Source organism: Aethina tumida, chromosome 4 (assembly GCF_024364675.1).
Source record: "Aethina tumida isolate Nest 87 chromosome 4, icAetTumi1.1, whole genome shotgun sequence".
Taxonomy (NCBI): Eukaryota; Metazoa; Arthropoda; class Insecta; order Coleoptera; family Nitidulidae; genus Aethina; species Aethina tumida.
The window spans coordinates 447,173-472,343 of NC_065438.1; the positions used below are offsets into that span (position 1 = coordinate 447,173).

At 37.5% G+C, this 25,171-nt stretch overlaps 2 protein-coding genes across 7 annotated transcripts; one reads left to right on the forward strand and one right to left on the reverse strand.

Moving 5' to 3' along the window:
- Positions 1–290: 290 nt before the first annotated feature.
- LOC109594298 (polyhomeotic-like protein 2) lies at positions 291–16,503 on the reverse strand. Of its 6 annotated transcripts, none has more exons than XM_049966963.1 (15): positions 16,322–16,503; positions 6,679–7,232; positions 6,270–6,616; positions 5,955–6,212; positions 5,486–5,635; positions 4,540–4,756; positions 4,305–4,480; positions 3,959–4,119; positions 3,432–3,685; positions 3,161–3,375; positions 2,631–2,898; positions 1,434–1,766; positions 1,207–1,351; positions 1,006–1,144; positions 291–945 (listed from the first exon to the last, which is right to left on the reverse strand). In XM_049966963.1, exons 1-15 carry the CDS (start codon positions 16,354–16,356, stop codon positions 733–735), a joined length of 3,465 nt encoding a protein of 1,154 aa, XP_049822920.1. In that variant the 5' UTR covers positions 16,357–16,503; the 3' UTR covers positions 291–732. The 6 variants fall into 6 exon arrangements, with proteins under 6 accessions (XP_049822920.1, XP_049822919.1, XP_049822918.1 ...); XM_049966962.1 differs by lacking the exon at positions 16,322–16,503 and adding an exon at positions 9,181–9,350 and having other exon boundaries at positions 3,161–3,372; positions 3,959–4,104; XM_049966961.1 differs by lacking the exon at positions 16,322–16,503 and adding an exon at positions 9,181–9,350 and having other exon boundaries at positions 3,959–4,104.
- A 3,187-nt stretch (positions 16,504–19,690) lies between these two features.
- On the forward strand, positions 19,691–21,346 carry LOC109594270 (uncharacterized). Its single transcript, XM_049966285.1, has 2 exons — positions 19,691–20,022; positions 20,236–21,346. The coding sequence occupies exons 1-2, from the start codon at positions 19,691–19,693 to the stop codon at positions 21,290–21,292; spliced, it is 1,389 nt and encodes a 462-aa protein (XP_049822242.1). The 3' UTR covers positions 21,293–21,346.
- The last annotated feature ends 3,825 nt before the right edge of the window (positions 21,347–25,171 follow it).

A 25,171-nucleotide genomic window follows, 5' to 3' on the forward strand; every position in this document is an offset into this window, starting at 1 on the left:
ATTTTTAACTAAAAGATTCCATGTGGAAGACTAATTAGTACATGTCATCATAGTTGACAATTAATTAAGATCATAAAATATTAATAATTTTATATAACTGAACAAAAAATTAATATTTATTTTATACTAATTTAAATTATTAATAATATAAAATATAATATAATTTAAAGAAATTAATCACTTTCATTTTCTTGTTGAATATCTAAAATAGAATAGAAATTAAAATATCAATTTTAAATATATTTTGTTTCTAGGAAATTTATACTTTAAATGAAAAAATAAAAAACGACTTAAAAATTTTATAAATTTTTATTATCAAGTACAGTGGCAGTAAAATATTAACAAATATCATTAAATATCTACATCTAACAGTGATTTATGAGGAAAATACATTGCACAGGCATATAATTTTTTTGTAAAAAGACAAGTTTTTGATCACATCAATGATATTTGCCATTACCTATATTATTAATATAGTAGATATAATTTATTTAGTATTTACACATGAACTACTAAACATAGTAGAAAAATATACAGTATATACAGCATAACTAAATTATAAGAAAATTTTAAATCATTTAAACTCAATTGAAATGAAGATTGCATTATCGTATTCCCTAGGAATAATATTGTCAATATATTAAATACATTCTTAATTTTTAATAAATCTGAAACATATTTACAGTCTTAAACAATAAAATAAATTAATTTATGTACAATCAAACAAAAGTTTTAATTCTGTTTTGGAGGTTCTTTTTCGATCCTCATGTCGTCTATTTTGGCGACAATCTTTAAAGCCGGTCCCAGTTTCATTGCCATCGCCGTCATCAAATGATCTTCCTTCAGCAACATCAAAGCTTGACCATCAATCTCTTGTATCAAGAAATCTTCAGCGTAATCGGAACAGCCTGGCAAGTTTTTGATGAATTCAAACACTTCTTGTACCTGAAGAAAAAAAAAATATATTGTCATATTGACAAAATAAAAATTGCTAATCGAACTCACAGTCCACTTGATGGGGTCAATCTTAGGAGTGTCGTCGGCATTTCCATTAGGACTGAGGCTGCTTTCTGCCCCAGATGCTCCAGATTCAGTGTCAACTTCCATGCTATTGTCTTTGTCCCATTTCTTCTTATCTTTGCTACTGTAAAATAAAATAAACGGTCAATTAGTAAAGGTGCGGTGTTATAAATTTTATTCAATTACCTTTTAGAGCACGATACGGAACAGAAACGTTTGTTTTTCTTGAACTTAGACTTGAGATCCACTGTCCCGCATGCTTCGCACTTCGCCATTTCTCCTTTTGCTGACATAATACCGTTAGTTGAGGGAGAACTCGCATGTTTTTTGCCTGTAAAGTTACATATTGTTACTACTGAACTTATAAATATTTATACACATTTAATCGCTTAAAAATTATATTAGTTACTTACGGGGCGGTTCATCCTCCTTATCATTAGAAGACTGTGTTGGTTTTAGGTCTCCCAACAGACTGCTTCGGGTGACTGGGAAAGGTTCAGAGGACTCTTGTATAACAAAATCTTCAATGACATGGGTCAAAACTTGAGGTTTAACCATGGCTTTCGGTGGACAACGTTCTTTAACCTCTTCAGCCGTGGCGGCTATTGGAAGACCATTCTCATTAGATTGGCAGTTCGGTTGTGAGGGAACAGTGCCAGGAATTGGGGCAGGCAGAATGGGACTTGGTTCCACACCATTTACTTGTTTTATTTCTACGTCTTTTAACGAGTCTTGCGATGCGGGCGCTGTAAAGGAAGAAACACTGTTACTTCTTGTTTTTGAACTGTTTTTATTATTTTTCTTATTAAGTTCTGAAGATTTGGAGTATCTTTCTGCATTTGTTGGGTAATCACAACACATGCATTTTTTAACAATGATTTTACAAGACCGCCTTCTATCCATAACAATAAAATAATATTATATGTAGTAATACAAACCATTTTGACAATTATTTTTACAGCCAACTTGATTCACTAGTTATTTGAATACTTATAGTATGTAATTATATGTTTTGTTTTGCGTCAAAACAATTCACACTGAAGGAAAATTTTAACCTTACAAGTCGGAAAATCCAAATGACGCATTAAAACTCAAGGTTATATATTCAAATTATATTTCGCGCTACCTCTACAGTGTTGCCAATCGAAAAAAATAGGGGAACTATGTTGAACAGTTGGCAATAATTTTTTGGTGAATTAATTGTTGTGTACTGGAATATAAACAATGAAAACTCATTTGAAGAAACATTTCAACAATTCTATGACACTTTTTTAAAATGTATAACAATTTATTCAACTTGTAAATCTTTTAATTTACAGATTCTAACTATGAGGTTTACACCTCTTTCAAAATTTTTATCATTTTTAGAATACAATAGAAGTGTTAAGTTTACTAAAGTGTAATTATTTAATAGCAAATTTTTATATTAATTTACAGTGAATGGTTAAAATTTGAGCTCCACCACAATTCTTGAGGTAAAGTTATATTTATTTTTAGTAAATCATAAATTTATTATAATTTCATATGTATCTTAGAATATAAGATTTAGTTTTAACTCCTTTTGTATTTAACTACTATTATTTAACTCATAATATATAAACATGTCTTACCATCTACACCATTTTCTTTGAGACCATCTGAATTCTGCGTGCCCTCCTCCGTGCTGGGTTGGCTGGAGGTGTCTTTGACTTGCGGTACGGTTGGGGGCAAAGCCACTTGTTGTGGAGTAGAAAGGGTGATGGTTTGGGGCGAGTTTGCTTGTAGCTGGGTCTGTAGTTGTGTGGGACTTGCTGCCACTTGAGGTATTGCCGCCGGTTGTGTGGGTGTCGTTTGAATCTGCCCGATTATTGTTCCGGGAGGAGCCATTTGTTGTATTTGCTGGAGCAAATTTAAATGCGCCAATGAGTAATCATTCAATTATAATAATAAGCGCCGCTATGAGTAACGACGTAATTTGTGGTATGATAATTGTATTCTGAGAAGATTTCGTTAATATAATTATAGATTAAAATGTACGCAATTGATATTTACAGTTAAAGGTAATGTCAAAACGATAAAGTTAGAATTTAATATTACTATCAATGGACAGTTTAAATTAATTAAAATCTTATAAAATATTATAAATTAAGGTTTTATATACCTGATGGAGTTGCATGCCCATTTGCATTTGCTGCTGGGTGACGGCCAGATTGGGATGTAGTTGTTGTTGGAGTGTTGCAGTAGGGATTGTCTGTTGTAGAGTCTGCTGCACAGACTGCCCATTCTGCGCAGTAGACATCGAAACAACAGGCATTATTGGACGATCTCCGGCCATTTGGAGCTGCTGCTGCGGTATCCCTTGCAAGGTTTGGACTGCTATAAACAAATTACGTTACAGTTGGTCCCTTGCAATCATTATGATCGTGACTTACTCATCATTGGTTTGGGTTGGATGTGTTGAGGTTGTTGTCCTTGTTGGATCTGGAACTGCTGCATGGCCTGTTGTTGTTGTGGCTGTTGTTGGATGGCTTGTTGTTGCAGAGCTATGACCTGTTGGGCTTGTGTCTGCTGGGCCTGGGCGACTTGGGCTTTGTTTTGGTTTGCGAGTTGTTGGGCTTTTTCCGCAGTCATCGGTTGGGCGGCTGCCATGGTTGTGATACCGGTTGAAGTATTCATTACAAGCATTCTAAAAATAATTTTAAATTATAATATAAAATTTAATTGATTAGAACGTAATTATTTATTATAATAAATAGTCTATAATAATTGTTAGGAGGGGAACGAAGTCAAAGCTATTATCTTCACACTTTGATTCAGAGATCTCCTGGTTAATATAGGAAACAGCCCAATATTCCAGTGAAATAAATTACTAGAACACGCGCAAACTTCAAATTTTACCAAGAAAAAAGTGAAGTTTTTAGTTTCCACATCTTGTAATAATATGAAGGATTTCACTTACTTGTTTGGCACGATGTGGTGCTGCTGGATGTTGCCGTGGGGCTTGTTCTGCGTCTGATTGGCCGCATCAGCTTTTGGAGCTGGGGAAGTACGGATCTGCGGAGCTTTCGTTCTTATCTTGGTTCCTGGTTTTCCACCCATGGAGGCCTGCAAATAAACCAGCTGCTCATAGCACTGAATTCATATGTGTTACCAACAAATGCCAGATATTATCAAGCGTTATACAAACATTCCCAGCAGTTGTGTTCCTTTAAACTACTCAAAAATAATTAAATATTACACCTACTTTTGAGAAACGGTTTATATATGGCTTGAGGAAACTTAGGTAATTATGTGAATTATCTTACTTGTGTTTGGGCTCCCATCATTGTTTGTGTTGATACTGAGCTGGCAGGTCTGATGTTGGCAGCGTTTGAGGGCAATATGTTTAGTGGTCTTGTAACTTGTTGTTTAGGTTGGATGTTTTCATTAGCTGGTCTCGGTTTAGCAATTTGTTGGACGGCTCCTTGCGTAGCAATCGTTTCTGCATAATAAACACCATTGAATCAATCTGTATTAATTGAGTTATTAGTTTTTACTTACGGTTCTGTTGAGCTTGAATGGCAGTGGCTTGTGGACTCTGTTGGATGAACATTCCCGGTCCTGGACTGCCGTCTGGCTGCGTTCCCCGGATGAATATCGGCGGGTTCGTTGGCGCAGTCAGTAAAGTTTGAGACTGGAGGCCATTGGTGGTCCAGACTTGAGGGATTCCGTTAGCTGTGAACTGCCACGGTGCAAACTGCATTGGTTGGCCACCCGGCTAAAAGAGAAAAATTGATATTTAGTTAATTATTCACCTAAATTCTAATATTTTAGTATATATATTTATACAATACTCAACGCTAAAAATTATTATTATTTCTCATCATATTAAAAACTGTATACACTGGAATAACAAAGTTATAAGTGTGTAGTTTAAAATTCAAGGGTTTTTTTATATATTAAATCATCATGCATAAATTACAGATAATACTTTTGTTTCTGTTGTCAATATTTTGTAAATAAATTAAATTATATTCAAGTACAAGAAATTCTATTAATTGAAACATTGTAATTGGCAAGTTTCATGCCAAATGTAATATTTTACGTTGTATAACATGCAACTAGATACAGCAAAGTGTTGTGCGGCAATGTAGCAACGATATGATTAACACTTATGCCACGATAACTTTCTCAATAATGGTAGGCGACGTTATACGCAACCTATCCTGTACAATCATGCAATACCAGCTTTAAAAAGTTTTAAATATAAATGATTAATACATCAGACCAATATATTAATCGTACTAATAATATTAGTCACAATAAAAGTTAAAATTATTAGCAACAATTTCTTTTTTCATTCTCAAAAGTCCTTTTCAATTTCGGCACATGCAAAATATAATGAACAACTATGCGAAAGCAATAAATATAATAATGAAAATAAAAGTAAAGAGTAGCTACATCAAATTCTACGATATCATTCAAGTGATAAAAAGGACTTTCTTACTTGCAGGGGACTGATAATTTGAGCAGTTGGTTGTGTCCCTATCATCGCTTGGGACACTTGTACACACTGTCCCTGTTGTTGTTGTTGATTTTGAGCAATTGCGCCTGTACTATTAGCGACTTTTTGCATTACTTTTTGGCCGCCCATTACCTAAGCAAGTACAACATAAATTGGAATAATATTTTTTCTTTAACATGCATAATTATTAATTATGTTTTTCAATAGTACAACGCGCATGTGCCCCTTTGTTTTAATGTATATTGTAAGTCACGGTCACAAACAAAAAATATAAATGTGAAAAGGCTGACGTAAATTGTGAGAAATCGATTATTTAAATTTTTAATTATTAATCGTCACATTTATATTTTAGATTGTGACTAATCGTCTAACGAAGCGTTACAATTAATAACAACAATTATTAATCGCAGCCACATACACATCGCACACCGACTCCAGTCTTGGCACTTACCTTGTGCATTTCCTGCGGTTTCTGCTGGGCGACCTGGGCGTTCGCCTGCGAATGATTGGGCAGTATGTTGGGCTGGGAGCTAATAACTCCTAATTGACTGAACACCAAAGTCTGTTGGTTTTGGGTAGTGGGAATCGTTGGAATAGTTGCGTAGCCAGGAAAAGTGGCTGCCTGACTTCCCTGTATCACCTGCTTACCGTTCGTCGTAAGCATGTGAGGCGTCGCTATCTGATTACCCTGGAAGGGTTTCGCAATCACCTACAACAATTAGTTAGTTAGCACACGTGTCACCGAGAAATTAGTTTGATTACTCACCTGAATTTGTTGTGGGTTAATGCTGGGATGTAGGGCTATGTTGCCGGGCATCAGCAACTGTCCTTGCGGGTTGTACAGCTGCGGCATGAACGTTGGGTTCTGGAGTGGCTGTTGGATAACTTGCACAGCCCTGCCGTGCGTCCAGTCGGTGCTGATGGGCTGGGAGTGAGCCTGGTTCTGCTGCAACGGCGACATCGTCGTAATTGTTGTACTGCCCGACTGAGCAGTTGCCAACACCTGGCCGCCTTGGGTTTGCAGCACTTGTCCCTGTTGGGCCACCGCCTGATGCATCGACACTGTGTGCTGGGGCGGGCCCATCGAGGTGGCGGCTTGAACGCATTGTCCACCTGAAAAATATTCAGCGAGGTGAGAATTGGATTTTCACATGACGGATTGTTAGTTAACTTACCAACAGCTACTTGCTGAAGATGCGGGCTCTGCGCAGGTACCAGCGCTTGCTGTTCCTGCTGTTGCTGTTGTTGCTGCTGCTGTTGTTGTTGCTGCTGCTGCAGCGCCACCTGTTGCATCTGCTGTTGTTGTTGCTGCACCGCCTGTGCTTGCGCCTGAGCTTGCGCATTGGCGTCAGCAATTTGCTGTTGCTGCTGTTTATTTAAGTCGGCCATGTTGTTGGAGTTAATACTGTCCACGCTTTGCTTGATGAATTCGTGCCCTCTATCCAAATTCAACAGAGTATTTGCAATGTCATACTTGCAATCATCCGCAGTGATGTCGTGAATGCCGGCCTTTTGTGCAAGGGTCTCCAGGCACTGCAGAGACCTGCTGCCCTGTTGGTTGGTGCCGGATTCTTGTTGTGTGGACTCGGGCTCTTGGTTATTCTGTTGCTCCTCTTCGTTGTTATTGTTGAGTTTTTGCTGCTTGGCCGGCGAAGAGGTGTTGGTAGTGTCCTTAAGGGGCTGCTTATGGAGACTATCAGCTTGTTGAAGATTGTCGTAGTGTTGAGATCTGTAATGACAAATAAACATCAATGTTGGCCCACTACTTAAGTCACACAACTAATAATCATGCCACACAAATTAAATAAAAATGGCAATTTAATTACAATTCAATTTGCTGTGACTAGTAATATACAAAATAAACGCATTGGTAATTGTTTTACGGGCACTCAATTGGGAGTAGCTGCATCTAAAATTTTAAGCCGGATGTTCTTGAATTACGAAGGGTGGAAATTAGCACCACTATACGTAATGAGAAAATACGAAACCCGCTCCTTCCTCACTTATCATCTTGTCCTGGCTGGCACTCATAAATATTACATAAAATATAAATAAACGAGGTGCCATGAGCCGAATATTAATTATTAAGTGCAGGTGGGTGATTAATTGTGTTTGCGTTATAAAGTTATCCGTTTAATATGGTAATAACAACATAAATTGATTGTTTGAAACAGTCCCAGTTATCGGATGTTGATCCCTCAACACACACCTTCTTTATCGCCTCGGGTATTTGTCGAAAGGCAGTCAATGAAATCCCTTTCTTAATCTTGGATCCTCTATTGAACGCAACGCAAACACTCCGGGTAAATATCCCATCCACTTGAATCGTTTGATTAACGAGTAACACAATATGGCCAAACAGCACCATATCACAAAACGAGGAAACTGTTGTAATGAGTTTTTTTGCCAACGCCGTCAATAATTATTAAGCAGGCACTTTTTTGTTGACATAACAGTTCGCAACGAACCCAGACACAACAAAATCAATTACCGCATTCAGCGGATAAATCCGGGGAAAAAAGAAAAAACCGGATCGATTAGGAACGGATGCGGAGGTCCGCGTACAAATCTAATAAGGGCTGCTTTAGACCCTAGACCGTTTGGATGTGGAAGCCACATGGCCGGGGGGGAGGTAGCCGTTAAAATGGAAAAAAGACCGGCAACCGGGTTTCGGTCTCTGGAGGTCGCTGTCGTAATTGCATTGCGAGGAAATGACACTGATAGCTCCGTGAGCGGGCGCACTCTGTCCTGTGAATACTAAGTTTAGTTAACATATAAAAAAGATCCAATTTGTAGCTGGAACGTTGTCGCGAGAGTGGCATGTATGCTTCTGTCAAGCCAGCACAATCAAAATTTGAATTTTACATTTAAAAACAAATTATTATAGCTTAAATATTGTTGGAAAAGTGATGTATATACAAACAAGGAAAATGTTTAGTATATATAATAAAAACATAAACAAATTTCTCAATTTTATAATTAAATTAAAATATAAAAATACTTACAATATATAAATAATAATTATTGAATAAATAAGTTAAAAAATAAAAATAATCAATTTAATTAAAAAAATAAATTATCAAATTATGTTAAGGAGAGAAGATATTTAAAATAACCAATGTTGAACCAATTATATTTAGACTCTAATTAAACATAAGTTTAGGACTGTGTAAAAACAATTCGTAGCTTAAATATGGTTGGAAAAGTTACAAAAGCTTGAAAGGAGAAGCAAATTATCTTCGAATATTCTCAAAGCAATTAAATAATATTTAGACTTTAAATTACATAAAATAGATAGATGCTAAATTAATTAAATATAAAGAATTAAATTGTGAGTGTGAAACCTTTGTTTTTGTAGCATATAGGTACTTACTGATGATGTCAAGTGAGCTTAATTGAGATGGGACACTTAACTTTTGAACTGTGCTTAATTTAATTTGAACGCTCCACTAATAAAAACACTCATTGTACCCCGTAGATAACAAGTGGAAAAACGACCACCTCCCACCGCAGTTCCTCAGGTGCAAGGATGAAACTTGGCCTTTGGTAACCCTTATTGAAAAGAACGCAGGTAGACAACCTCATAACTTCTCGGAATTTTATGTTGCGGAGGTTACAGTTGAGTCGCCTATGAACGCAATTCGTGCCCAACATGTTTGGCGGTGTGTAACACTTACTCGTCGTCAATGAACAGTATCTCTTCGGTGGAGTCGCGGAGGAGGATGCGACTCCTGCGCTTCTTGTTCTCCCAGTAGTACTCTTTCAGCGTTTTCACTTTCAGCGGCTCCTTATGTCTTACTTTGAACACTCCGCGGATCCGTCCAATTTCCATTATCATCACAGTTCACTGGTTGTGCGTTGGTATCACACGAAATATCACAGACGCGGTTGCTCACTAAAAAGTTGACGTAGGAAAGACGTTGTGGCCGGTGCCCGCAACAGTCAGGCCATCCTATCTGGAGGCCGCGAGGGTCAGTACTGAATTCCTAATCTTGGCAGCTCGTTTTTATGATTTAATGGCCTTTTGGGAAACGTGAACCCGGCTGGGTTTGGTCCGATACCATTTTACTGTGTGTTCCAGTCTGTCACACACTTATAAATGTGGTGTCGGGTAAATGGGGGTCGTCTAGGTAGTTCACAAAGCACCGGAGTGCATGAGCACTTCCCTCTACCTCCCGTGTGCCCGTGTGCCCGTGTGCATAAGGGCACCTCATTGGTCCGACAATAAAAGGAGAATTTTTCTATGAAACGGCCATAACAGCGTTCGGGCACGGTATCGCATGGGCGCATGGGGTGGAAATTACTGTGCGGCGATCATACATCAACTTTTGCAATCGATCTTCCGTTCGTTGCATGCACGGTACTTTGCGTTTAAACGTCCCGCGATAAAGCTCACACAAAATGTGATTTATCAAAATACGGGGGAAACAATCGTGAACGGTTTTTGGCTTTAATTAATAGATTCAAACTTGTTCAACCCTCACAAGAACAAGAACCAATATTATTTCCTATCGACTTTCAACTGCTCAAATTATTAAAGTTTTAAATAAACTAAGTCATTTTGATTTTGAAATTGTGGGTAATAAAAGAGAGGTAGAAATTTATTATAATCCAACCTACTGTAAACTGTTATACATATACAGGGTGTAACTAAAATGTTACATACCGGAGTCATGGATAAATTAACCAAAAGATAATACAGTAATTTTGAACATTCAGTATTTTCTAAAATATATTTGACACACAAATATTTAAAACATTGTATAAAATTAATAAAAATACGACCACAAATGTTTCATTTTGTATTACCAATTGCTTGATAAGGTCATTTAAGTAACCCAACGATTTATTAGTCAGTATAAATCTAATTACTGGACTATTATTAGGTTTATCTCTATTTATTTCTATCCATCTATTTTTAGAATTATAATTATAACTAGTTAATTGTAATTGTTTGTTAATTTGTATAGAGGATTTTTTGAACTAATTAAAGTTACAGCAAATAAACTATTGAATAACATATAGTTTTTTATTAAAGACACATAAATAAAGAGGGAAGGAATGGAGTGTTAGACACAGACAAATAAGATAAATTATTAATTCGATAAACAACAAACGCTGAAAGTAGTATGGAAGCCAACGCCAATTAAAACGGATGGGAACATCAATAATTAAAATCTTCACGTCCAATTGCCGCTTCATTCATTTAACGTTTTCGTATCGATTTCCCGGGAATTAATCTACGAATCTATTGTTCATTGTGGGGAATTTTAAAAAGAAACCATATTTCCATGAAACAACATGCTTCAAGGGAGACATCCTGAATTTCATATCGATCTATCTCGCTACGCGGGCTTCGGTTTCTCAGACTATAAATAATGTACACGATATGGAGTGGGACTTTTACTTTTAGGCCCTTTCGGATTATTCGAAGATGCGGAGGGAATTTATTTTACGTCTGGAATATCTCCAAGATATGGGTTTCATTCTTTGAGAGCAACAAAATTAAATTTCTGACATTTAGATTGAGCTAAGGTTCCCTTAATTAGGAAACTTTAACGAACGTTTTCAGAACAAATTAATATTAATCTCAGTTAAACCTTTTATAAAATAGGTATACATTCATCTGGTATTAAATACAGATTATAGGAGATTAAATATTAACCAGTGTTTTGTAAAAAATGACAGTTTCAAGTTTTTATATACTTTTGAACTTTGATAACTCAAAGATCTTAAAGTTACAATCAAATTGGTGACTAATAGTGTCAAGAGTGGCTAATAATCTTTTAAGAAAATCTTTGAAAGAACGTTGGGGGACAATAAATAAACTAAAATCACTAAAATTATATGTAAAAAAATATTAAATTTAGAAGATCAAAGAAAATATATTCTTTTCACCGACTTCTGTGCACCCAAACTGAAGATATAGTGTTTATCACTTTATTTTAAAAGATATGCCAAGAGAAATTTAATATAAATATGGCAAATGAGGTCTCCCAGAGGTAATTATAGAATATTTTGCACTTCTTCACTTTTTTATACACCAATTTATTTAACAATTCATACTTATTTTGTAGTAATAATGGACAAAAAACAAATATTAATGATAATGTTGCAAATAAATGGTAAATAGTGTTTAAAAATCACACATGTCTACTTTCAATTTGATTTATAAGCACTTAGAAGCACTTCCTCTATTAATATTTAAAGAGAACTTGTTCACATTGTTGAGCACATTTACAGTTAAACTATTACTCCGCTGTTAAAGTGAGAGCGCAGCAAAATGTGCAAAACAAACTTAATTAATGCCTGGAATAATTCATATTTATTAATGGGGCACAAACACCGGCAATAATTATTTATTTAAATGGTCGTCTGGTAATTAAATATAATGATGGATTTGCAAAAAGAAGTGCAGCAGCAAAAGGAGCATGATTAATCCACATTTTAATAGTAATTAGTTCCTGGGGAAATTAATATGAATTGCCGCAGTCATTGGCTCGATGTGGACCAATCAATTTAATTAAGATAAAAAATGTGGTCAGGTGCCGTCACATCGTTAGCTCTTAATTAGGATGTGCAAACGCGAACTGGATTGTCAAAAATATGGCTCAAACTACATAGAAAACAGCTGTTTTGTTTTTGTCTTTATTGGCTTCTTTTCTGTAACTGTAACTGTGCTTATAAATAGAACGCACAGGAGGCATTCTTATTCACACATTTGGTACATTTATTCTCTGTGCTTGTTTTGTTGTTGTTGCTGCTGCCGACTTTTCGATATTTTTAACACACTGAACTAGTTTACATATTTTGGCCTTCTACAATAAGGTGTCTTTGATCCTCCTTCACCTAACTGGGCAACTCCATTTGAGGGATGACTCACTGAAAACCGAAGAGGATGGTTGTGGTTGTACAAATCAGCCTCGTCTGTTTCTTGTGTCTCTTTTCTTACAGATAGACGTTTACCCTCGTCAAAGGCCGAAACCTTAAAAACATCTTGGCAGCAGGTAGTGGCGATCTCTTCGTCGATCGGTCATGCAAACTGGCCGAGGAGTTCCCGTTACGGCCACTCTCCGACGACGACGACGACGACGACTCCGAACAGTGCAAGAGGCAAACTCGTCCGATTTCCATACAATTCCGGTCGTCCTCCGCCTCGTCCCCCCTCATCCCCACACCCGTCCTCCCGCTTTCTCCTGCCTTCCCCCGTGCACCGTGCGTTCGTGTTTCGTGACGGCGCACCGCCTCCCGGGGCCAACCTTTGACGACCCCCGTCACATACCCGGTGTTTGACCAATTTGAACCAGACTAAATTGCATGCATCACAACAGGCTTGTCCAAAGATGATAAAAGAACTTTTTGGGCTTAATCACATATGGATCCAAAGTTTCTATCTTCTTCCTAAAGAGTGGTATAATATTACACATACATTTAGACTTTGTGAGTCAATAGAATACAAAATAATGGTGCTTATCGGTTGAAAACGAGACAAACAACAGCTACTAAAAGTTTCATCAACTTTTATTTCCTCCACATCAGTGAACTATAACATGCTGATGCTGAGTATTGTCTAGTTTTTTCGTGATGAAACTGGCTGTAACTGGGTATGCAAATTGGCCGCCAATCGCCAACATTCCCATCATCGCACCGCACAAACTCCTTCCGCAGGTCCCAAAGGGGCCCTAGCACCGGCACGAAATATTCAACGAAAAAAATAGTCCCACTGATTGGCAGAATTCGCCGTTAGAAACGTTCCCCGGTCCCCCACCCGACGCCGCATCGCACCCCTTCGCAACCACCGCCACTGCCACCCCGAGGGAGGTTTTCGTGAGCACCGGGTGCGACGGACAGGAAAATAACGAGGGTGGAAGGCTCGGAATAGGGGGAGAGAGATGCGGAGCGAGCGGGCGCAGCATAACCGGAGTTCAGTTCCGTACGGGAACTGCGTAAATTGCGAACTGGATCAACAAATTACTCGTGAGCGTTCCCCTGACGGCGCCGGGAATGTCCGTACTTAGGCCCATGTGAGGTCCAGGTTCATTGCCGCACTTTGATTCGATGCATTATTATTTATCAGGAAAAACACACACAACAAATTAAATTAATGTATAAAATTATCTTCGTTTTTTAGGTTCCAGAAAAGTTATTAATTAGTGTTGCTTTTATGTCGGATAATGACATCAAATTTTGCTTGTGGTACGTGCCTGATAAATTCAACCACGTCACATACATGCCCGTCCGGATTCCTGATCAAAGGGACACATTAAATTCACCCTTCTTTGAAATCCGGCGCATATTTTAAAAGAGTTCCCGTCATGTTTGGTTTAATTACACATATACATAATGAAGAAGTCGAATTAATATGTATGGTTCTAATTAAAAATTATTTCAACACTTTCCTCCATCCAATAATAATTCCAACAATAATTTTATGGAACATTATCTTTTAATTTAAGGAATCCAAGGATGAGGGAGATATCGAAAGCCACGAAAAGAAATTTAAGCTTTAAATTACATTTAGGGGATTATTTTCTACTTCTTAATAAGACAACGAATCGATTGGTTCATTTTTCTGGATCAAAGATTTTTGATGGATACTTTAATTTAGGCCTACACTTTTTTTGAAGTGTTTTATTAAGGAGGAGTTAAAAAACTTCTGTGAGAAATGATTGATTGATCCTTGAATAACTACTTATTACTTCTACAGAACACTTTCTGTCTATGAATGGATATTTTTTTAAATCAAAATATATAAAATTTTAGAAGTTTGACATAGTTTGGATAATTTGTATTAAAGATGAATGAAGTCCAGATGTTTATGGAGATAAATGGTACCTAAATAGGATAATTTTTAATTGATTCATGCATCAACTAACAATCATTTCTAATTTATATCATTTTTTGTTTGTAGATGGGATAGGATCTAATCAAGAAGGAATCATGGAAGATGTAGATAATTTCTATAAAAAATGATGAAGATTAATTTCTGCTTATGAATGAGGTGGTTCAACAAATTATGATGGGTACCTTAATTCAGATCTACATATCTTTTGAAGTTCTTCATGGAAGGACTTCTCCAAGAGATGATAATTCCTAATATTTATAGATAGAAACAATAATTAGAATATTCAATATGAATTAATTTCTTTCAATACAATGATGAAATTGATTCATTTTTTTTTTTGATAAATAGTATTTGATAAATTAATTCCTTACAAGTTTGTTGTGAAAGTATTGGATAATATGTGCCAAAGATAACAACTTTGGAAGTTTATAGAGATAAATTGAAAGAATTATGCATTGGCCATTATTACATTATCATTTCCAATACATATTACTTTCAACCTAAGATAAGACAATAGATTGATGGGAGCATTTCTTTTGATCAGTGATTACTTGAGGCCTACAACTTTAGAAGTTTGCCGAGGAGGAACCACAGCTAATAACTATAATAATTGGAATAATTTTTCATCGAGTGGGAATAATAAATCCATCATCCCCAATATCGAGGAGAGAGGAGACCACTTATTGGCGATTCCGCAACAAGCCAGTAATCTTTGAAATTACCTAACAGTTAATCAAGCCGATATCTCGAACTGTTCTGAACCTAAAACGCGACAGACACGCTCCTCGCATCGCAGGCAGCGGCGCTTAAAGGCGACCTACTTTATCGACGGTGTCGCCGTTAAAGGGGATAGACCGAGAGCGAAGCGTACGCGTGACCATCGCGTCGTCTCTTCGAGGAGGGGGACTGTTGATTATTAATAATATGCAGTCATACATGAGCTGCGCCGAGATAGTGGGAGAGAACGTTCCACGTTTTCTTTCTAGGTCGGTACGGACTAGGTCAGGTTTTTTTTCAGTTTCGAGTACCGCAAATTTAAATGGTGGAAGGCGGTTTTCCGACGGCCGCCACGGAAAGCTTTTCTTGGAAGTGCACGAACGTGTAGGCTGTGACATTTATGGGACTGGTTTAACCGACCGTGTTTTTCGCTGGAACTTACGTATTGAGTGGTACCAAGACTAAATGAATTAAATATTGGCTGTTGGGTGAATCGGAGGAAGACTGGCACATCTACGTGCTGGCCAATTGCCATTAGATGGTAGATGATTTCTACCATGAGACGCCCAATGCTTTGGAAAGCTTTCTCTAATGAAAGTAATAACTTGGAAACCCATCTAGCATGCCGTGTAATGAATGTGCGCCGGGCTTTCCTCACAAAGGCATGCGACAACCCCTCCGAGTTTGCTCCCCCTGTTAATATAAATTTTTGGGGTGCGGGCTCGATAACTTGATAGGCTTATGTAGGGGCGGTTCACCATTGGTTCTACCCCTGACGAGGGTATTGTAAGAACGCAATAGGGGAGATAAATGCGCCTGGCTCTAGGGTCTGCTGCCGAGACAACAATTGCAAAATTCAGGTACTTCCAAGAAAACTCAACAAACAAACTGGTCTAGGTAGAAAAATTGCAAATGGATTTGGCAAAACTTTCACCAACGTAATTGATGGAATACCCAAGCAGTTGGAATACCATTGGTATGCGTTTTGGTTGTACTGGGATATTTTTCATCGTGGTGTTGTTTTTTTAAGAGTGGCGTCAAAAAAGAGTGGTAACATACGAGTGTAGCGTGCTAGACAAAGACAATGCAAAATAGAAGCCACATAAATCGCCATTTTGAAAACAAAAATCAACATGAAGGGCATGAGAACGTACCGTTATAAGTAGATTTGTAAAGTGACGAAGGTTCCTCTTCTAGAAATGCACTTGAGTTAATAAACTAAAGAAAAACTAAAAATAAATCAAACAAAAACTGACCTTTTGGTAAAAAAACCGAAACCCCTCCGTTCCATATCACAAAATCCAACGGAAACAAACGAAAAGGAACTTCATGAAACCAAAATAAAAACGGAAGCAGCCAATCACCAAAACTAAAAAAATCGACACAGCACTGGCCGCAACACAGAACACTGCGAGTCCTCAAGGTAAACTTTCCATCTGCACTGTCGATCGGGCAACTGCGCCTCTGAACTTGGTCGGACCGGTTGTCCTTCGCGGAGCCAATGGGGTCGCCGCACACCCCACCAACCTCGCCATTGGCTGCCATTCGAAAATGACGCCACCGCGACGTGAGGGGTCGCGGCGGCGGAAGAGGGGGACCATACACGACGATTGTTAAATGAAAAACTTCAAGTCAGAGACATTGACGGCCGACCATGCCATTTTCAAGGATCCCCGGCCCGCTCGTGATGGCGAATGAATGCGGATCTCGGCCACGTACCGTAATGGCGACTCGCATCCCCGTAAATCACTCGATCCTTCCGGAGATTATCGCCGCAGCCGTGAACCGAGATATGGCACTCACATGGGAATGTCCGATTAGATGCCGCAGTCTCCCAGAGATTAATTGACGTATTCGGTTTCTTAATGAGTGTCGACCGTTTGTTTACTAAGTTGCTAACCGTCATTATCGCTGTCGGGCTCATTATCTGCTGTCCGCAGAATGCTGATTAGTCTCTCTGTGAAACACTGATATTGCCAGTTTGAGTCACCACTCGCAGGATTTGCTTAATCCACTTGGTTCTAAGCAGCTCTTGCTCTTGGAGCTCGTCAGACTTGACTTACTGAGTCATCTATTGGCTTATTTCGTCCAAACTTATGTGTAGCCTGAGATGCTTACCCATAAGACTTTTGATTAGGACAGCATTGATCCCAACGAAAGTAGGGAATGTATCTCACTAGTGTAATAGATACTGAATGGTAAACTCTATGATGATTTTAGTAATTCACGTATCAATTAATTATACATTAGGCTGCGTCCCCCTTAAAGCAATCATTGGAGGGTCATTTAGGACCATCCTCACCTGCACTTACTGAGGCGAGCCCCAATTAATTCTAAACATATTTTAGTTATCGAAGCGTACAACTCCACTTGTACATACATGAAATCACCCCACCACTGCACGACTAATAACCTAAACCAGATCCAAAAGATAATGCTGCATCCATAGAAAAGTGTACTTTTACAACAGTGCAGCATTCCAATTAGACAGTGGAATCTCCTGTCATTGGTGTGACTGATGGAGGGGAGATATAATTCGATTTCGATAAAATTCAGCGTTGCACCCACGAGATACCATGATGCCCGTAAAAGGCGTAACAAGGTTGCCCCCACCCAAGGGACTTTTGTATGGCAGGGAGATTCGAAAACCGATGGATTACACCCAACACAGTTACGTATTTATTGTTGTGCTTGTTGGGTACGACTACCTAACGTTAATCTTTATAATCACACAAACATTCGAGTATGGCCACTATTGGCCAGGTGTTGGCAGTTGCCTTAACGAACTTCATTAAAGATCCTTCTTAATTATATACGTTGGTTCTGATTCATTTCAGATAGTAAATGCCATAAATCACTTACTATTAACAATATTGATTGCAAATCAATTTTGTTTAATTATTGGAAATTATAATTGCCCACAGATGCAGCATTCACAATTAAAAAAAAAAACAGATGAATAACATTTAGTTAATGAATATTGCAATATTAATTATATTGTGGTTCATGACATTAACATGTTATTGAACATCTTGTGGGCAAGCTTAGATATCGCCACTTATCGAACAAGAAAACACAGATAATAAGCAACAGGTGGCCAAGATTTACTAAGCGTACAACTCTTTCGATAAAACCAATATCGCAGTTCACTATTGGTGACATTATCACAATAGTGTAGGAAAGTTTATTTGATTATTGAAGAAAATTATAAACAAATTGACCTTACAGTTGGAATTTTAATTAAAGTATTTAAGTTGGCAGTAAAATTTCGTGAAACAAGTTAAAAAGTCGTTGTTGAATTGAGGGAATAATAAAGAGGCCACTTTATTATCAATGCTTACTTTATCCATCCCCTTGTGAGCTTATTGAAGATGCCTTTGCCATGTTTTGCCTTGTCTGCCTGTTCACTCGTCGACTTTTCAGGAATTTTAATCAAATATATTCTGACCGGTTTATCCTTCCTGCTGGCTTTGTGCCTTGTTTCTACGAGGGTTTGTTTTTCATTTCAGAAAGCCCCAATATTTCATTTTCACAATTAATCCACTTTTTTAAAAGCCAACGATTTACTTCTGCTTCTCATTAAAATGGTCTATGACAAAAAAATATTTGGTCTGGTCCTTGTTTTGTTTAGAAATTGACATCGTTCATTTAAGTCAATCATGTTTCATTACAACCTCATCTGGGCACATTGTGCACCCCCATATTAGTTTTAGAACAAGTGGGACGCTGAGGGACCGTGGCATACGCCGCACTTGTTTTATGGGAAATAAGGGGTTCTTCCCTTTCGCATATTTTAAATCCTGTTTAATTTTTTTATGAAGTAGGTGTGTCAAGCCAAGTTAGCCCTTTTTGCTATATTGGGTTTGGCGTTATTCCATAAGTTTAGTTACTTGAAGTTTGTGTGAAAGTTTGTCTTAAATCTGAAGATACTTTGTACACTACTTAAGATAATCAAAAAAGAGTTTAAAGAAAAATTAAAAAAAAGCTGTTTATGTCTCTACAGGTAAATGCATAAACACTTGTCATGTCCAAACTAGCACATTCATTTCTTGAATAAATATAAACAATATTTTGGTTACTCTATTAATATTTTAAATGTCTTCCAATTTGATACCAATAGATTCAATAGGATGGTGATACAATGGATCATTTGAGGAGCTATATAGATTTATTTAAAAGTTATCTAAACACATTTTAATAACCAGGGAAAAGTACTTTTAAATCTTAGCACCTGCTCATCCCCGAGGATTTACTAAATAATATTAAAAAAATTGAATTATTTTACATTTAAGAGATATTCATGGTGTCCTAAAAGGCTTGTATAGAATTCTACCATCAATCCTTGAGGTGAAATATTTTCAATTTTCTTCATGTTTTTATTAATAGAAATATGTTAACCTTATAGAACTTATAATATACAAAAAGGTTTTTGTTCACAAACAACATATAGAAGGTTTGCACGAAATAAACAGTAAAATTTATATGGTGAAATACTTTGACACCCTGTATCTTCATAATAATTCGACAATTAACAAGTCAACTGATCTTAGTCTCCACTGAAAAACTAAAACAACCGTTTCCATGGAACCCACGAAGATATGTTTATGAAAACAAGTTAGTGCGAAATGTTCACCTCAGATCTGCACCTCGTCTGCACACTGCACAAGGTAACAGATGCAGAAACAAACCGAATCATCAAGTTCTACGCCGAAGAGCGAAAAGTGCCGTTCATGTGGCTCAAATTCATCACGGCGTCCCACAAAAGTGTGTACGCAAAGAAATTTGTATACGGAAAAGACCAAATCAACACCGAGATTCACAAACATTTGTCGTCCCAGAATTGGCACATCATTCATCCCATGAGTATTTGCAGCCAATATTTTGATTATGCGGTAATATCGAATATTATTTTGAGCCTGATCGTCGTCCCTGTGGACGACTTTATTGCCTTACACTGGTACACGTCTGGATGTGCTTTTTATTTCTTCTGTTGCTTGGAGCAAATTTTGAGCATTTTCGCGTTAAGTTTTGGCTTTATGATTGGATATATAAGTGAACAAGGCAAAATTTTTATGGAGCCCAGGTTAATATTTAAACAATGTATGAAGACTTATGTGTTGAGTGAGACTCTTGGAACCATACCTGGACTTGTAACGTGTTTGTGCTTTAGTTACGCATACACACCGTCAATGTGGTTCTTTTCGATGTTGCTCAAATGTTTCAAATTAACGCGTCAAACCAACTTGTACAGATTGATTTCAAAATACCATGGAGAATATTACGTGAAGACGGTTCTTCTTCCAATAACTTCTTGCTTTATAATGTCTCATTGGCTCATATGTTTAATGATCTATATGCCAAGAGTTGATAGCAACGATATGAAACCTTTGAAAGGGTCATGGTTGGAAGTAAATAAAGTCAACGAATTATCATATGCTGAACAGTATTGGCTATCGTTGTTGAGATACGTGGGATGTTCATTTTGCGCCATAGATGCTTTTGAATCGGAGGCCGGCTATGGAGAGTATTTCACTATTTTGATAGTATACATGTTCGGAGTTGTGATGTGGGCTCTCATCGCCATATCCTTGTATCATTTCTTCACTGAGGGCTTCCGATCGGATACCCAATACGGTGAGATAATGGATCAATTGGAAGGCTACATACATGTAAAGCAGTTCCCTGCAAAGACCAAAGAAAAGCTTATTTTATGCTATAAGAACAAGTTCCGTACGAACTATTACAACAGTACGTTATTAAAGGCGGCCCTGTCGGAAAATTTGCAAATGGAAGTCAACATTTACGTGTTTAGGAGTCTTATAGCTGGCATGCCAGTCTTTGCACAAATTGGCATCAAGGAAGCCAGCGAGTTCTTTTTGGATTTAAAGACGGAAATCTACTTGCCCAACGACGTTATACTGAGCCCGTTAACCAGAGAAAAGTACTTTTATATTTTGGCATATGGAACTGTATGTGTCACTCATCACAGTGGCAAAGAGATTTGTCATCTGGAAGGAGGCTCCCACTTTGGTGAAGTGGAACTGTTGCTGGGTACGGAAGTTTATATGTACACGGTGACCGCACTTGAAGTTTGTGAGATTTATATGCTGGAGTCCACCAAGTTTCAGTCATTTCTGAACAAGTTCCCAAAAACAAGAGAGTGTCTGAAGGACTCTGTAAGGGCAGTCTACGGGATAAAGCTTAACGAAAACGAAGATATTAATTGATTTCTTTTATTTTTATTATATGTTACGTTTCTAAATAAAATATATTAATAACCATGGTGAAACCAGTTTCGACTTGCTCTCTTTTTTGTTGTCATAAAGAATATCATCCCTGAACCCAGTTGTGGTTCTGATGCTTGATTTGGTTGGCGGTTCAGAATCACCGAAAGAGCTGATTGATGGCTGTGTTAATGACGCCGCGTGGTCCATTACCAACCTCTGCCTCTGCCGCATCACTGATGGCTGCATCACGTGCAGGATAAACCACGAGACGGATCCGTATCGCGGGAACAATCTGCTTTGTCGAATGCGATTAACTGGAGCTTAATCATCTCGACGTAACTGAGAAAATATCGATACCGTTCCAAGTTTTTAAGCTTTCATCTTATGTTTACCTTTATTTTGCTAATAATTAATGACTTCATTACTTTTTAAAACGTTGTTTTTTTAATCTGGTAATATATTTTAATATTCTTCACTTGTGGTACTATTTACTCCTTTTACAGACAGATAAATTGAAAAAATTAATCTTAAGAATGTATTTCAATGTATCAAAAGTCCAATAGTACAAGATTGGAAAGTAACCAACCTAAATAAAAGTTTAAATCTACAAAAACTTTTAAAAGTGATGGTAACATAGACCATTTCATATACAAAGATATTATGATTCAATCATTAGATTAGTTCATTACATTTTTACAAACACAATTATAATTAATTATGACCCTTTGTCCAAAATAATGAGTGTATTTTAGGCATGACCAATACGTAAACGGTATTATGTCCTTTTCCTCGCCAATTAGGGCAACAAATGTTGAAAACAGGGGTTATATTTATGGCACTTAACATGACAATTCCGGCAAAATTTTTGCCATTCGAACCCTTTCACCAGAGGAATCAAACAGTAAACGGCCGTTGCCATATGATGCAAATTACATGTTGTTTTTTCGAAGCTTGAATTAGTCACATAAACAACATGCCGACATCTGGTCAACTGTTGTCGTTTCCCTATTAAAGAGGATTCGACGCAAAGCCATCCATCCACTAAATCTTCATATTTCATAATCATCTTGAAGCTTGAATTTGAGTCATACGGGTAATATTAATACATGAATGATATTCCGGGCATAATTGACATTATAGCGAGGCACGAGGATTCCACCAACATAGTCCCCATCGGTGCAATAAAGACGGTAATAACGCCAAAGAGCTTTCTCTAATACAATCCTGGCTTCGAGCAAATTTTCATATTTTACCATTATTTCTATGGTTCGTGATGGAGCACGTGGGTAATGCGTAGACGTAAATGTAAAAAATGTTATTGTGTATTGTTTCCTTACATACTTATTTTAGAATTTTATAGTTGGCTCACGTTTGGCTTATTTTGTGCCAGGAAATTTGGATAATTCCCAATTACGTGAGAATGGAAAGGAAGAGTAAATCGAATTAAATTTTATACCCCCAAAAATTGCTAATTCCGGACCAGCCACTTTGAAAGTGAGTCTAATTTAGTTGTCTCAAGAAAATTTACGGTCCTCATTGATGGTGGTACACAGTGCGTCTCCTATTTGAGCGTATTGATCCTGCAAAATGTCGCACAGTAATCCACGTTGCCTCTATCCAAACGCAGATCCAAATGGGGAGAGGCTTGAACACTCCCAATTATACAGTGCAACACGATAGTGGTGTAATTCGGTTAGTTGGATCTTGGGCTGGTGGCGGAAACCGAACTTCACGAGATCAGATGCGTGAACCGACAAATTTCAGACAACAGATTTTACGGAGAGTTGCGCGAGGGAACGTGTATAATGTCATTACCAGCCACTAATTGAAGCACATTACAACTTCGCTGCGAATCCACGTCAACAGTAAATTAACACGGAGGGGGCTCCAAGAACTTTGAACGTTCACTTATTTTCCTATTCTTACCTTCAGTAAGTATTTTGTGTAGTTGATTCCGTGATACTTTTAGGAAGGCAACAACAATAACGGGAACCGCCTTGGAAGGATCTAATGAACGTTTTTCTTTTGTGCTACGGAAATTTAATATCGGCTGAGACCACTCCACATTCCTCGCCCAACAATGTTAATACCTTTGATGTGTACGTTTCTCAATTTCAGCATTGGGGCAAGGAAGAAAGGAGGACGTGGATTTGTGCCTGTTCCGTGCGAGAAGTAGGTGGAAACCGGGTTTCGAGCTTGCGTCTATTTGAAAAAGGGATTTTGAGAGGCCTGAGGGAACGTTCCCCGCTCTGCCGGTTAAACCACCCGGGGTAAAAATGTCAGGGGGGCTCGAGCAGGTTGCCTCGAAAACGTCAATCTCCACACTTTTATTTCAGCTGCAAAAAGTATCCACGTAAAACAAGAATTTATGGTATTTGTTTTGTGCTTTTCGTTTCCGTCTGCAGGTTTAATACCTTCATTGTAAAGCCTCTATTAAAATTCCTGTATAATTAAAGCCTGAGCTGCTAATTGATGCTAAGTGGTGGGATTTTGATTTCGTACCAGAACTGATTATCACGTTCCCTTTAGTAAATAGGGTTAACAGGAAATGCCATGTGATGTGCTAATACGACGAACACCTGTAAGACCCGTCCATTTACTAACTTTACGTTTCACTGGGTGCATGTTTGCTCCTCTGGTGGAACCTCCACAAATGCAATTTAATTCCTACCGAATATTTGGTTGTTTCATTGGGCTTCTTGTCCAGCCTTACGTCATAAATTTGACAAATGTTTACGTTCAATGTTCCCTCCAGATAAACAGGGTTGTTTAGTCAGTAAATTATACACAAACACAACGAATATTAAAACGATAATCGAATGAAATGTTACCTGTGGAAAACGAGGACGTCAGCCAATTGGCAAATGCCCGGCCAGGTAGAAATATCGGCTCACTATTTTCCCTGCAACAATAGGACAATTGATAAATAAATTGCTTTTGACAAAAAAATTACGCTGCTGGCAACAATGGTTCACATTTCTCTCGTAATGCATTTTACAATGAAAATTGAACAGTCGATAAATCGCAATGCACGCAAAGGATAAACTTGATATTAGCTTGTTGCTGTATGAAAGCTTTTAGATACAATACATTGTGGATCTTCACAGGAGATTGGGGTTCGAATCCTGGCAAGGGTAAAATATATTTTTCATTTTTTTTCTTTAAATACATACACCACTTGTGGCATGGTTGCTTGTAATCATTACTTTAGATTGTACTATATCTTATTCACTTCACTCATTTACAACATAACTCTTAGTTTAATTGAAATTGTATTAAATACCTTTTTTTAATGAATAACTTATTTTCTTCCAGTGTGAAGAAAGAAATATTACACTAGGCAAGAGGGAAATAATTAATTAACATGAAGTATCCAGGTTTAAGTGTTCTAAATCCAGTTGGAAACTTATGGAAACAACAAAAACCATCAATTTTAGATGAATTTTATTATTCTTTTTTTTTAATGGAAGGGTATCCAACAAAGGCTAAAACTGTAACCAACCAGCCAGGTGTGAGTTATAAAAGACTAAATCAAAAACGTTAGATTTAAAATAAAATAAATAAACACCACTTAGTAAATTAAAAACGTCCCAAATATGGAAGTACAATGTGAGGAGTAAAATATTGGTTCCCATCGACCGTATCAACTCGAGGGCATCACCGTCATCGAAAAGGTAAACATGCCCCAGGGACGCAGCTCATACAGCCAACGTTGGGCATATTGGCGTGCCATGAAAGCGGACCGAAGACGACGCGAAAAGGGAGATCATGTAATATAATACAATGCGACATCCCTAATTCTCCGATCTAATTTAAACTTTCCTTATTTTTACTTATAAGTTAGACATGTTACGTGAAAGTGTCACTCCTCTTATTCCG